The sequence below is a fragment of the Trifolium pratense genome, linkage group LG1 (genome assembly GCF_020283565.1).
Source record: "Trifolium pratense cultivar HEN17-A07 linkage group LG1, ARS_RC_1.1, whole genome shotgun sequence".
In the NCBI taxonomy this organism is placed as follows: domain Eukaryota; kingdom Viridiplantae; phylum Streptophyta; class Magnoliopsida; order Fabales; family Fabaceae; genus Trifolium; species Trifolium pratense.
In genome coordinates this window covers 42,426,837-42,440,321 of record NC_060059.1, presented here as the reverse complement: position 1 = coordinate 42,440,321, position 13,485 = coordinate 42,426,837, and the positions used below count along the sequence as shown (strand labels likewise).

The 13,485-nt window shown below is 31.3% G+C and overlaps 1 protein-coding gene across 12 annotated transcripts; it reads left to right on the top strand.

The window, feature by feature from the left end:
- Nucleotides 1-2,535: 2,535 nt before the first annotated feature.
- LOC123886961 (probable GTP-binding protein OBGC2) lies at nt 2,536-7,422 on the top strand. Of its 12 annotated transcripts, none has more exons than XM_045936228.1 (8): nt 2,536-2,972; nt 3,283-3,869; nt 3,994-4,109; nt 4,791-4,868; nt 5,281-5,481; nt 5,578-5,685; nt 6,204-6,278; nt 6,572-7,422. In XM_045936228.1, exons 2-8 carry the CDS (start codon nt 3,722-3,724, stop codon nt 6,755-6,757), a joined length of 912 nt encoding a protein of 303 aa, XP_045792184.1. In that variant the 5' UTR covers nt 2,536-2,972; nt 3,283-3,721; the 3' UTR covers nt 6,758-7,422. The 12 variants fall into 12 exon arrangements, with proteins under 12 accessions (XP_045792184.1, XP_045792179.1, XP_045792198.1 ...); XM_045936242.1 differs by having other exon boundaries at nt 2,601-2,782; nt 3,771-3,869; XM_045936278.1 differs by having other exon boundaries at nt 2,610-2,782; nt 3,283-3,357.
- The last annotated feature ends 6,063 nt before the right edge of the window (nt 7,423-13,485 follow it).

Here is a 13,485-nt window from a genome sequence, read left to right as displayed (position 1 = left end):
CAAGTCTGTGTGGGCACACCATTATTTTTCTTACTTTTCTTTTTCCAAATGGAATGCACCACTATTTTATTAATGAAAAAAAGAAAATACTTTTACATTTTTATATACAAGTGTAAAGAAAAATACAAGTGTAAAGAAAATAGTTAATGCATGCATGTGACTAACCATTTGACTAATATAGAGTGTATCTTATAAAAATGACTAAAAGGATGTGACAGTGTTAACGAAATCTCTTAATTAAACATATAGTATCATTTCGAGGTTTGGTTATTTTTTTGTTTGTGTAGACGAAGCTACAAAATAACACGTAAAATAATTGTGAAATTCTAAGTTTAAAAGAAAATATTCAACTTAAGGGTTTTAATATTATCGTTTTTTTTAACAGCACATTGTCAATTGATTTTTTATTTTATTTTTTGACGCACATATTATCGGTTGATTTAAGTCTTTCGAAAATATGCAATTTTTTATATATTTACAACGGAGCGAAAAATCAAACTCATAACTTCTAGCATACTCAAACCATACGCAGGTTTGATTTATTAGATGAGTAGTGTGTATATGAAAGAAACTAAGTATATGAATCGGGAGAGACCAAATTTCTTAATTAATGTATCTATATTTTGAGCGATTAATTAAGCCTAGATGAAAAATAGAGTTAACTGTTAACGTGTAATAAATTCATTTTCCTTTTATTGGCTTGTCTTGAATCTCTTGATTATAATGATAAGCTTGTATATATATACACTCATCTAATCAAAAAGTGTCATATTGTTTTCTTTGGTTACAAAACAATATATACATATCATTTTAATTAGAAAGATGTAACTATAAGGTTTAAGTCTAAATCAAACAGTTTTTCTTTGTCAAGCACTTATAATTCTAAGAGATTAAGTAGTTTCTCAAGGCACTTTAATTTTTGCTAATCGGGCTTTCGATTTAATTAATAAGTTATCCAATATTGTATATAGTTGTTGGTTTGTTGCACTCGTTATGATTTGCAAGGACATCTTGGATTAAATATTTGTGTGTTGTGAAAGAGCTTTCTTTAATCTAACTATTGTGAATTAATTATTTTCATAAATAATTAATTTGATTAATATTAGAAATTAATATTCTAATATAAATTAAGTAATGTTTGTTAATTGTCACAAGAATTTATACTGTAGAGTCATAAGTCATTGTCTTGCATGCACATTGCCATGTGGCTAGTCTCAGTCACCAACTTGGTCTTATGCTCCACAGCGTTTAATTGCATGATATAGATAGATATAATTAAGGCTTAATTAGTCTATTGTTCTCTTAAAGATATTTTAGGTTTTATAATAGTCTTTTAAAGAGAAAAAAAGGTTCGGATTGATCCCTTAAAAAAAAAAGGTCCGGATTGATCCCTTAAAGACATATAAGTTTGTCATATTGGTCATTTTCGTTAAATTTTAACTCCAAATATAACAAAAAATTCCAATGATTAAAATTTTAAAAATTAATAAGGTTTTTGGTGGACCACTTACACTTAATGACATCCACTATTCAGTCAACTAAAACTAACGTTTTTTGTAAAAAATTGACGGAAATGACCAATGTGAGAAACATATGTGTCTTTAAGGGACCAATCCAGAATTATTTTTTTTTAACGGACAATTGTGAAACCTAAAATGTCTTTAAGGGACCAATAAACTAATTAAGCCTATAATTAAACTAATATAAACAAGAGTAATATTATAGACAGGAGCGTCTCCGGGTTTTTGGAGGCTCTGTGCAAAATATAAAATTTGCCTCTTAATAAAAAAATATAATTTTTTTAAAAAAAATATAATTTTTTTTAAAAAAATTGTCGATTTAAATTGTATATAATATAAAAAAGAAAAATCATTCTTATTCTTGTAAATCTATAATTTATCAATATTAAACCAATTGCATTAAATCAAATGGGAAAAGAAATACAAAATAATTATCTTTGTATATAACATCAAAAAAGAACATCCTAATCTAAGGTTAAATTTTATGCAAAAATTAAAATAGACAAGAACTATATCTACGAGTATAGATAACTAATGTATTGATACTCATATGATATTTTATGAACATTAACAATATCTAACTATTATTTTAGAGCCTAAAAATTAATCTATTAATATACATTTGATATTTTATAGGTATAAATAATATTATAAGACCTCGAAATTTTGAGTTGAGGACCTCAAAATTTTGAGGCACGATGTCGTCGCACATACCGCACATGTGTTGAGGCCGCCACTGATTATAGATAAATGAAAAAGAGAGAATATAATACGCGTTATTATCGCAAGACCGACAATCAACCGAGTCAACTCAAATAAAGTTTTAAATTTGATTGATAATTTGTTAGTTGAACTAAGTTCATGAACTAAATGAGATAAATTTAAGCTGAAAATTAAATTCGTTAATTAAATGAGCTGAAGTAGTCAAGCTCTTAATGGATCTTCCATTATTCATTTTTCTAATTAGCATGCCTTATCTCAGTGCTATTAAAAACATTGCTTACTTGAATAAATTAATTTGGACACTAGGCAATTACTTATGACATTTTTTTTTATGAGTAAAAGGGGCATAACCCCTACAAGAGAAAACTAAAAATCTAGGAAAACTAGTACAAACATTGTAAAGAGTTCTAAGGAAATAAACCCAGGAATAAAATTAAAGATATTAAAATTTATCTCTAAAAACATGTTGCCACTCAATCAAATTTGAGTTCTGATGGATTTGGTGAATGTTTTTCACAAGTGTGCGGTGTGCCTTGAGGGTGAGTAAGAGAGTAACATTTTTTAAACATCTTGATAGCAATCATAGAATCAGAATACACTTTAAAGGCAGTGTTGGCAAATGCTTATTTGAGTAGTGAAAAGTTTAAAATGCAGAAAATACTCTATCAGTAAGCAACACAATTTAACATGCCTTGATCTTTGATTTCACATACTACTGTTGTGAACAGAGTAAGTTGTGCTACTGGGTATATTCCTTTGGTAATCATCATTCCTAAAATTTACTAATCAAGTTTAAAACAGAAATTTGGTAATATTATGCAAAAAAGAAAGTCCTGGTAGGTTTACCATTCTTGAGCTAAGAGGTGTATAAGACTTTGTATCAGAAATTTTAATATTATGCACTGTAGCTCTTAAATTAATTTGAATGTCATTTGCTATTTCAAAATCATACACTAAATAATCATGCATGTATTTGATTCTTGTGTGTTTACTCTGTTAATGTTAACTTGTTTTGTTCTATTTGGTTTTGGTTATGCAGCAATTCGGCGATTGAGTTAAAGAATCATTCTACCTTGAATGGAAATGCTGTGTTTTTTGTGTTTTGGTGGTTGTTGTGAGTGGTTCAAGTATTAATATTTTTGTTAGTTGGACTTTCTTTGTATGAGTATCATCTTACACATCATAGGTTCTGTTTACAAGTGCTACAAATCCATATGCATGTGTGACTGTGTGGGATTTTGTTTGCTCTCCATATGCAGTGTCACTTTGCATCTCCTTGTATGATTGTATTGTTGGTTAATCATAGGAGAAAACATGATTTGAATCTCTGTCATGTACTGGCTATTTAATCTATCATTCTCTCTGTCATGTGATGAAATTGATCATGGTTATGGATTGGAAGCCAAATATACTTGACATTCGGTCCTCTTTGCCAATTCTGTTTGATTTCCTTTTGAAAAATTGATATCTGTATCTATATGTGTAAACACAAATTGCCTTTGATTAGAGAGCATAAATTTGTATCAGAAGCACAATATAGATGGCTATGTCCAGCTGAAATTTGCCAAATTCTCACTAATCAGACCAACTTTCAGATTGCTTCTGAACCTTCATATATGCCTCCAAGTATGATTCAGTAATTCTGATTCTAAATAGCTTCCCTTTCCTTCATTCGTTAGGACAAATGGTTTATTTATTGAGCATAATATCTTATTGTAGTTCTTAATTATGGTGTTTTGGATAACATTAGGCAGTTCACTTTTGCTATTTGATCGGAAGGTTACGCGATACTTTAGAAAGGATGGTCATAATTGGAGGAAGCAAAAAGATGGAAAAACTGTCAGGGAAGCTCATGAAAGACTAAAGGTACGCATACATAAAATAAATTCTACCTAAGCTTACAATCTAATTAGTATCTTATTACAACTTTCATCTAAATGGTGCTGCAAATTATGCTTTGGGAAGTAAACTGTGTTTGATTGAATGGTTTGGTTGTGGCGAAAATACTGGTTTTAAAGTTGACATAACTGTTGCCATAAAAATGTTACCCCGCTTTAAATAGGTGTGGCAAAAGTTTCATTTAACCGTGGCTAAATCTCGCAACGCAAAAAATTACTACATATCGATTTACTTATAACGGCATAATAGAAAAAAAATGACGAGTTTGACAAGTAATGTTATGAGAGATGACTCGGATAAGGTAAAGTCTATTGATTATTTATGTGGTTCATTGAAATATTTACTTGATTGTGTCTCTCTGGAAGCTATCATTAGTGACTTGAAGGATTGAGTCAACAAGGCTTTGCTCTTGATTTCTCAGTTTAACCATTGTTGGTTTCAATTTTGCAATCCATAATTGATCAACCAATTTTCTGCCCAAAATACTTGCTCATTTGTCAGTATCTGCTGGGGTCTGAAACTACAGTTTTAAATTATCAATTTCATATTCAGTTTTATCAGGAAATGAAAATGTATCTTGAAACCAGGAACAATAGTTGTGTTCTTATCTTACTGTAAGATAAAACAATCATTTTAAAATTGTTACAGGTTTTAGTTCACGGTCAAACTGGAGAGGAGGTTAAGTTGGAGTTGATCCTGCGAGTTGTAGCTGATGTTGGTTTGATTGTAAGTATTGCATCTATCCATTGTGCCATATTTAATTCTCTACGGGTCTTCTCACTTTTATCTTCATAATACTTTGTGTGGGGATGTTGATAAGTGGATTGTGTATTATCTCTTTACTAAGCATGATAATTTTGAGATTTCGGGGAAACTAAAATATTGATTTTACTTACCATGACTTTATTGAAGATTGTGAAGAATAGTGGGGTGATGTGTTGTAAAGCTTGAGTTGTTTCATTTAGTTTCTTTGGATTGTATAAATCATTTTTTAATATGGTGAACAAAAGTTGCTTATTACTATTACTCCTAGTGAAATTCCTTAGCTTTAGAGGAAGTGAAAGACTGCTTTGTAGAAGGTTTTACTTCTGCAAATGTTTTCATTCAGCTGCTCAAGATCAAGTTAATCATGTTGCAGGGACTTCCAAATGCTGGGAAATCAACACTTCTGGCAGCCATTACACTTGCAAAACCCGATATTGCCAGTTATCCTTTTACAACATTAATGCAAAATCTTGGTCGCCTTGCTGGTGATCCCAACTTGGGAACAGGGATGTATTCATCTGAAGCAACATTAGCAGATTTGCCTGGTCTTATAGAAGGCACTCACTTGGGAAAGGTATCAATAAATCCATATATATTACTGTCAAATGTCTGTCTTTTAAACCATTGAGATGCTAATTATTAAATATGAAATCTTCTTTTTATCTTTCAGGGTCTTGGTCGCAAATTTTTGAGGCATCTAAGGAGAACCCGGCTATTGGTCCATGTTGTTGATGCATCTAATAAAAACACTGTAAATGACTACAGAACTGTCAGAGAAGTATGTACATTGCATTTTATAATTTAGATTCAGGTTTTTTGTTGGCTCAGCAGCTTTAATCGAAGTTGTTGGCTATTTAGTTTACACCCTTTAGACTCCATTTTTTTTTCCCGAAGAAGCAAACATTAATAATATATCACCAATAGTCACTAGCACAAGGTATGCTAGGAATATACATAGTTTATGCCACTGCAAAAACGACGCAGAGGACATATAAGATTTATCCCCGTAAATAGAAAAACCAACACACCTCAACACACAAAAAATACTAAATCAAATGCTTAGAGTTAGAAGGGAGTTTCAAAATGTTAAAAATCCTCTCAACCCTTGATAGGATATTCAAAATTTGAAATTTCAACACATCTAAGATTTAGTATTCATGTTCACATCAAGGGTTTAATATACATAAAGTACTTCGTGGCGAGTCCAACTTTTCTTGTTGGAATTTGCATCTCTCCCTCGTGTTTTGAAGTTTTTATTCTCGCTCATTCTCTCTCCATACTAATTCTGTTTTGCAGGAGTTGCGCATGTATAACCCCAAGTACCTCGAACGACCATACATTGTTGTTTTGAATAAGATTGACCTGCCAGAGGTATGTAGTTTCCTACTACTAACCTTTATTGTGAGTTTGAGTGTATCTTTTAGTTTCTTATTTATCTTGTAAAGGGAGGCTCAGTGCACAAGGCTCCCATCATTGTGGAGTTTAGTGACTAGTAAGGGTCATACGTTTATAACCGGGGCTCGGTGTCTAGATCTAGAACCCAGGACCACCTTGGCACTAGGCATCTACTTTGCCATTGCACCAAAGCCCACCCTTTCCTATTATTATCTTGTAATATGAAAAATAAGTCTTGCAACAAGCATATTCGTTAATTTTGTTTTCAGGTTATAGATAGGCTTCCAACATTGACTCAAGAAATTCAAAGAATTGGCAGTGATGGTGCAGCTTCTGAACCAAAACCAAGCTCTGAAGTTTCTGCTCAATTATTGTCCGATGAAAATGATACAAAGGAAAAAACACTTGAGGATTATCCGCGACATCACTCTGTTATTGGAGTTAGTGTTATGTAAGTGCTTGATGTTTTATTTCATAATAGTATTTATTTTTACTATGTTTTGTGATGAGATCCTCATCAGTCGCTATTTTTAAAGTCTTTTTAATTAAGTTTTTAATATAATTTTATTAGTTTAGTGTTTAAGTTAGAGTCATTTTAAATAAATTGCAATTTTTGGTTTATTGTGTCAATTATGTCTTATTCTCTATTAATATATATTTTGTGTAGCTTTTATTTTGTGAAGTTACTTACTCATTGTCTAGTGTGTCATGTGATGAGAAAATGAGAAAGACTTTCTTCAAGCTGGGCCAAAAGAAAGCAAGCACGGGCCTTATGTTTTGAGTTGACCCGATCCAAGAGAAAAGAAATGGAATTGACTTGTTTATAAAACAACACACAGACTTGAAAAGGAGAGAGCTGCGCAGGAGATCAGGCCCAAACGGAGCAGGGCATCACGCACACTGCACACATCAGGAACGGAATTGGAGAACGGCAATAGCGCAACAAGCAGGAGCATCATATGTTATCTGGTTTTATTTTATTCTTTATGTTGCTAATTGTCACAATTATGTCTAGCTAAATTTTCATGATTGGTCTTTAGGGGATTCTAATTGTTATTTTTCTTGAACAATGTGATTATCATATGAATTGATATATGAATTACGAAGTTAGTTTCTTCAATTATTCTTTGTGCTTAATGCTTTGCATGACTTGATCAATTGTGCAATGATTTTAATTATTTGTTTTACTATGACGATAGGAATGAATGATTGATCTAGAAATGATTGATCAATTAACTTTCACTTAAGACATTTCGGATCGTTAATTGAGATTAAAAGATTAAAGTTTGTAAACCTCAATTGATCATAGATTACCTAATACATTAGGAATCGATGATCAAGGGAGAGGATTATGTTACCAAGACATTGGACATAATCAATTTTGATTTAATCTAATCGTGAAACTAAATTGAGTAATTTGTAATCATACATGAAATTGCCAAGAGAAGTAGTAATTAGATGAACCAAAAGGATCAATCGTTTTTCTTCCATCAATTTGAATCCTAAGTTATTTCTAAGTTTATGATAAAAATCCAAACTAAGTTAAACTCCCCCTTTTGCATTTTAATTATTAATCCTAAATTAATTTAATTGTTTTGTCGAGATTGGAACAATCCCTGCGGATACGAACTTTATAAATTTTATTACTTGACGACTATTTAGTACACTTGCTAAATTTCTATCAAGTTTTTGGCGCCGTTGCCGGGGATTGTTGATCAATTTTGACAAGCCAATTTATTTTACTTAGGATTTTTTTTTCCTGTTATTTTCATTTTATTTTTGTATATATGCAATTTTCTCTTTATGTCTTTTTTGGTTTATTTTGCTACTAAAAATTTTCTCTAAGTTTTGTAGCAATGAAATGGATTGATAATAGATTGGTTGATTCCGAAGAAATAGCTATCATTTGTTATCAACTATGTTTACTATCTTATGAGCAAGAGAGGTTAGATGCAAAGATTTCAAGATTGAAGTTGAGAAGTGATTTTTGTGGAGCGAATCATCACAATGAATATTGTGAGGAGTATTGTTTGAATGAAAAAGAGCGCGAACTGATCAACATTGATTACAACTTTCAACTCAAAAAGATTTTGGATGCATTTTTGAGGTCAAATCAAGGTTCATTTGATGGATTTGAAGTTGAATGTGGTAATCTTGTTGAAAAGGCAAATGAGTGTGATAAGTTGGTTGAGATGGAGATGAAACATCATGCTATTGGAGAAGAAGAAAAATGGAAAAACAAGAAGAATGACATGAGAAGAGTAAATCATGTTGATCTCTATGTAACGTTTGAGTCTCAACCAATGGAGTCTAAAGAGAAAAATCTCTTGCAAAAGAAATCTCATTCTTCTCCAAGGTGGGAGAGTGCTTGTTCCAAAAGCTTAGTTGTTGGAAGATGGGAACATTTGCTTCTCTATGCTAAGTTCATGGAATTCTTAACCAACAAGAGGAAGAAGAAGGATGATGTGTTCTTGCTATCATTTATGCCACCCTAACAGTGGTTAAGGCGTCAAGCTAATGACGTTAAAAAAGCGCTTCTTGGGAGGCAACCCATGATAGGTAACTCGGTCTTTATATTTCTTTTAATTTTTGCATTTTATTAAGTAATAAAAAGCATTGTTGAATGAATTTGTCACTACTCTATTCTTATCTGTTTGAGTTAATATTTATGTGTGAGTTGATTTTGAGCATTTAACTATAATGTGCTTGTTAGTTTGTTCTCCATCTAAGTAGTAACTGTCAACTTACATTATTGATTGCTCTTTGGTTATATTAGTTTGCTGATGATTTTTTGAGGAAATGATTTCTGTTTGTTTAGCATGATTCCTAATGGCTCTAATTCTTCTCTGTTATCCTAACTGTGAGGACTTGAGCCTAAACACTTAAATTTCTTTCTTGACTATGTGAGTTCCACGTCTCTCCTATTCTCTAGAATTTGCTTGAATTCTCTTGATTGATTGATTGCGATGAATAATGCACCGAGGCACGTTTTTGTGAGCTTGAGCCTTTGTAGCCTACCTTTGAATATTATTATCCCTTGCTAGCCCCTTTGAGCCTTATTGAAAGAAAAATATTTTGATCTTACTTCTTTTTGCAAACCACATAATTTTTACAAAAAAAAAAAGAAGATGATTTTCTTGAAGTTGATCACCTAACTTGTGATTTGAGCACAATGCTCATCATTAAGTTTGGGGTTGCTCTTGGGATTTGCAACCTATTAAGTTTGGGGTGGGGTACTAGAGAACTAAAAGAAAAATATTTTGAAAAAGTTTGTGAAAAAAAATATATGAAGAGAATGTCTCTCATGAAAAGAAAGGAAATGGTGAAAGAAATGAAAAATAAATAAATAAAGAGAATGCAAAATGCATAACACCATGTTTGGAAAAAAAATGAATATAAAAAAAATTTGTCGAGGGACTTCTTTGGGAAAAAAATGTGAGCATGGAATGAGTTCACACACTGTGAATTCATTTGCATGAGGAAAAAAATTGTGAAAACTAAGTTCTCTAGTATGAATTTGATGATTTTGGGGGGATCAATTGATTTGTCCACTTTTGTTTGAAATATGTGATCTTAAAAGCTTCAAGTTTTTCTACCTAGTTTCCCAAAAAAAATATCCACCCTTCAATAATCCTAAGCCACGCTATAACCCGAAAAGTCCTTGAAAGGTGCATATTCATTGTATGTCGATCAATTTTTAGAGTCCTTGCAAGCCTATGGTAGAAAGGTGTAGATTGTGTTGATTGAGTGTATGTCCCTAAACACTTGAGAGAATTTTAGTGAGATTGTGTGAAAAGAGAATTGAGCTTGATGGATGAATGTTGGATGAATTGTTTTGAATTTCCGATTAGTTGTTAGTAGATGAAAGTGACCGTGAGCATGATAATATTGTAAAATGACATGTTTTGTTCTTATTGATTACGGAGATAGATTAACATGAATGTTTGGTTTGGTGTTTGAGGTTGAGTTGCACTCTTTTGAAAGCATTGTTCCTTGAGGACAAGTAACAGATTAAGTTTGGGGTTGTGATGAGATCCTCATCAGTCGCTATTTTTAAAGTCTTTTTAATTAAGTTTTTAATATAATTTTATTAGTTTAGTGTTTAAGTTAGAGTCATTTTAAATAAATTGCAATTTTTGGTTTATTGTGTCAATTATGTCTTATTCTCTATTAATATATATTTTGTGTAGCTTTTATTTTGTGAAGTTACTTACTCATTGTCTAGTGTGTCATGTGATGAGAAAATGAGAAAGACTTTCTTCAAGCTGGGCCAAAAGAAAGCAAGCACGGGCCTTATGTTTTGAGTTGACCCGATCCAAGAGAAAAGAAATGGAATTGACTTGTTTATAAAACAACACACAGACTTGAAAAGGAGAGAGCTGCGCAGGAGATCAGGCCCAAACGGAGCAGGGCATCACGCACACTGCACACATCAGGAACGGAATTGGAGAACGGCAATAGCGCAACAAGCAGGAGCATCATATGTTATCTGGTTTTATTTTATTCTTTATGTTGCTAATTGTCACAATTATGTCTAGCTAAATTTTCATGATTGGTCTTTAGGGGATTCTAATTGTTATTTTTCTTGAACAATGTGATTATCATATGAATTGATATATGAATTACGAAGTTAGTTTCTTCAATTATTCTTTGTGCTTAATGCTTTGCATGACTTGATCAATTGTGCAATGATTTTAATTATTTGTTTTACTATGACGATAGGAATGAATGATTGATATAGGAATGATTGATCAATTAACTTTCACTTAAGACATTTCGGATCGTTAATTGAGATTAAAAGATTAAAGTTTGTAAACCTCAATTGATCATAGATTACCTAAGACATTAGGAATCGATGATCAAGGGAGAGGATTATGTTACCAAGACATTGGACATAATCAATTTTGATTTAATCTAATCGTGAAACTAAATTGAGTAATTTGTAATCATACATGAAATTGCTAAGAGAAGTAGTAATTAGATGAACCAAAAGGATCAATCGTTTTTCTTCCATCAATTTGAATCCTAAGTTATTTCTAAGTTTATGATAAAAATCCAAACTAAGTTAAACTCCCCCTTTTGCATTTTAATTATTAATCCTAAATTAATTTAATTGTTTTGTCGAGATTGGAACAATCCCTGCGGATACGAACTTTATAAATTTTATTACTTGACGACTATTTAGTACACTTGCTAAATTTCTATCATTTTGTCCTTCATAACATTTCACACACGCGCTAAAGGTTTAGACAATCTATGTCATACTTTTCATAGAACCCCAATGTCCTAGGTTAAAATTTCATGTTGTCTCTTATTGCAGAAAGCGTATCTATCAAGATTAACGAGATGTTAAAGGAAATAAGGGCTGCTTTAAGGAAGTGTGTTGATTCTAATGAGACATTGGCTTCCAGTGTGCCATCGCGAGATCTTGCAGTTCAACAAGACTTAAGGCTTTCTGGCAAAAGCTACACATAACTTGGTTTTTGTGTTCATTTGGCTTTTATCAGAGAACCAAGATTAAGAAAATTGCTAGTTGGTTTTAGAGAAAATACTAATGTAACATGATGAGACGTTGTATGATTGACATGTAAATTAATTATATCAGTTGCAATAAAACTTTAAAAGATTGTTGTAATATCCACAGCTAGATATATACCAAAGGAAATCTTGTACTCTATTTGTAATGTTAATATTGTTGATACTGATATATTGTTAGTACAAATGAAACACCATACTCTATTGAATATTGAAATATGCACATTCAGGCTAATGTTTTCATTTAGCTTTTGGATACCAGTAGTTTTATGAAATGGTAGCAACGCCAATTCATGGATCATTACATGTAATGTGAATTGTTGATATGGTAATCAACTATATTTGCATCTGTTAGCATTTTATTGCAAATTTGCATGTAATTTGAACATTGTACAACTTACCTTAAACTGGCAAACAAAGTTAGTCAATGAAAAAATCAACACTCCTAGGAATTGGGAGTCATGCATTGTGACTGCATAGTTGCACATATCTTTGCCGTTCGATTTTGTGCAAATTTTGAATATTTAAAATTTTCAATATTTAAATTAAAATTTGAACCTTTGTCAAAAAAAAAAAAAACTTAAAATTTGAACCATTTTAAAATATCAAATTTTTATAATTTTTACTATTATACAATTAAAAATATTAATCCTCAGCATGAGTGAAACAACGGTCAACTGTGTCAATCAAATTGGGACGGAGTAAAAATGGAGAGGATCCCTGGCACAACACATCATGTAGTCAAACAGTTATGGCCGCACACAAGTTTTTTTTTTTGAAACATGGCCGCACAAAATATTGCTTCATTTGTCAGCATCAAAATTTTCCAAAATCACGGGGGGTTGAATCTTTCATCTAACCAACAAGAGGGTTGTGTCAAAAAAAAAACCAAGAGGACAGAAGTTCACCAACATAAATGACAGACAATCATACTAATGTGATTCTAAAGATGAAAATTAACAATTGTGAGAAGACATACAAGAAGACAAAGTTCACCAACATAAAAGACAGACAGTTCTACTCATGTGATTATGAAGAAAACAAATCACTGTGAGAAAACACATCTACTTAATGACCTCATAAATTGACTGGCTTAGTTTGGGTTTTGCATTTTTATCACTTGTGACATGCCTTAAAAAACTATAATTTAACATAATTTATGGCAAAAAAATTGGCTAATTAAGTGGGAGCCATTTTGATAGTTATCATTCTCGCTGCTGTGACTCGAACCGGCCCACACCGCATGTTCTTAAATTTTTGAAATAAATTAATCTCAATTAATCTTAATTTTCAACCCACTACTTAATCTCAATTTTAATTTTCTTACTTTTAAATTATGATTTTACTCCCCAAATTTTAAAATCTTTGACTTTTCATCAATACATTTTAAAGTTAAAGTAGTTATTTCTTCTAGATTCTATATTTTTTTATTGTTTTGTTCCTATTTATATGCATCGATTCATATATAATTTTTTCATTTCTTTTTCTATAACCTTTTTCTTAAACCTTATATAATCTTTTTATTGTTCTTTTCTTTTCTATTTTATGCATAAATTCTTTTTTTTTTGTTCATATTTTAATGCATATTAAAGAGTAAAATTACAATGAAGGATACACAATTTGAAATGTCATTAAATTTGATAAGGAA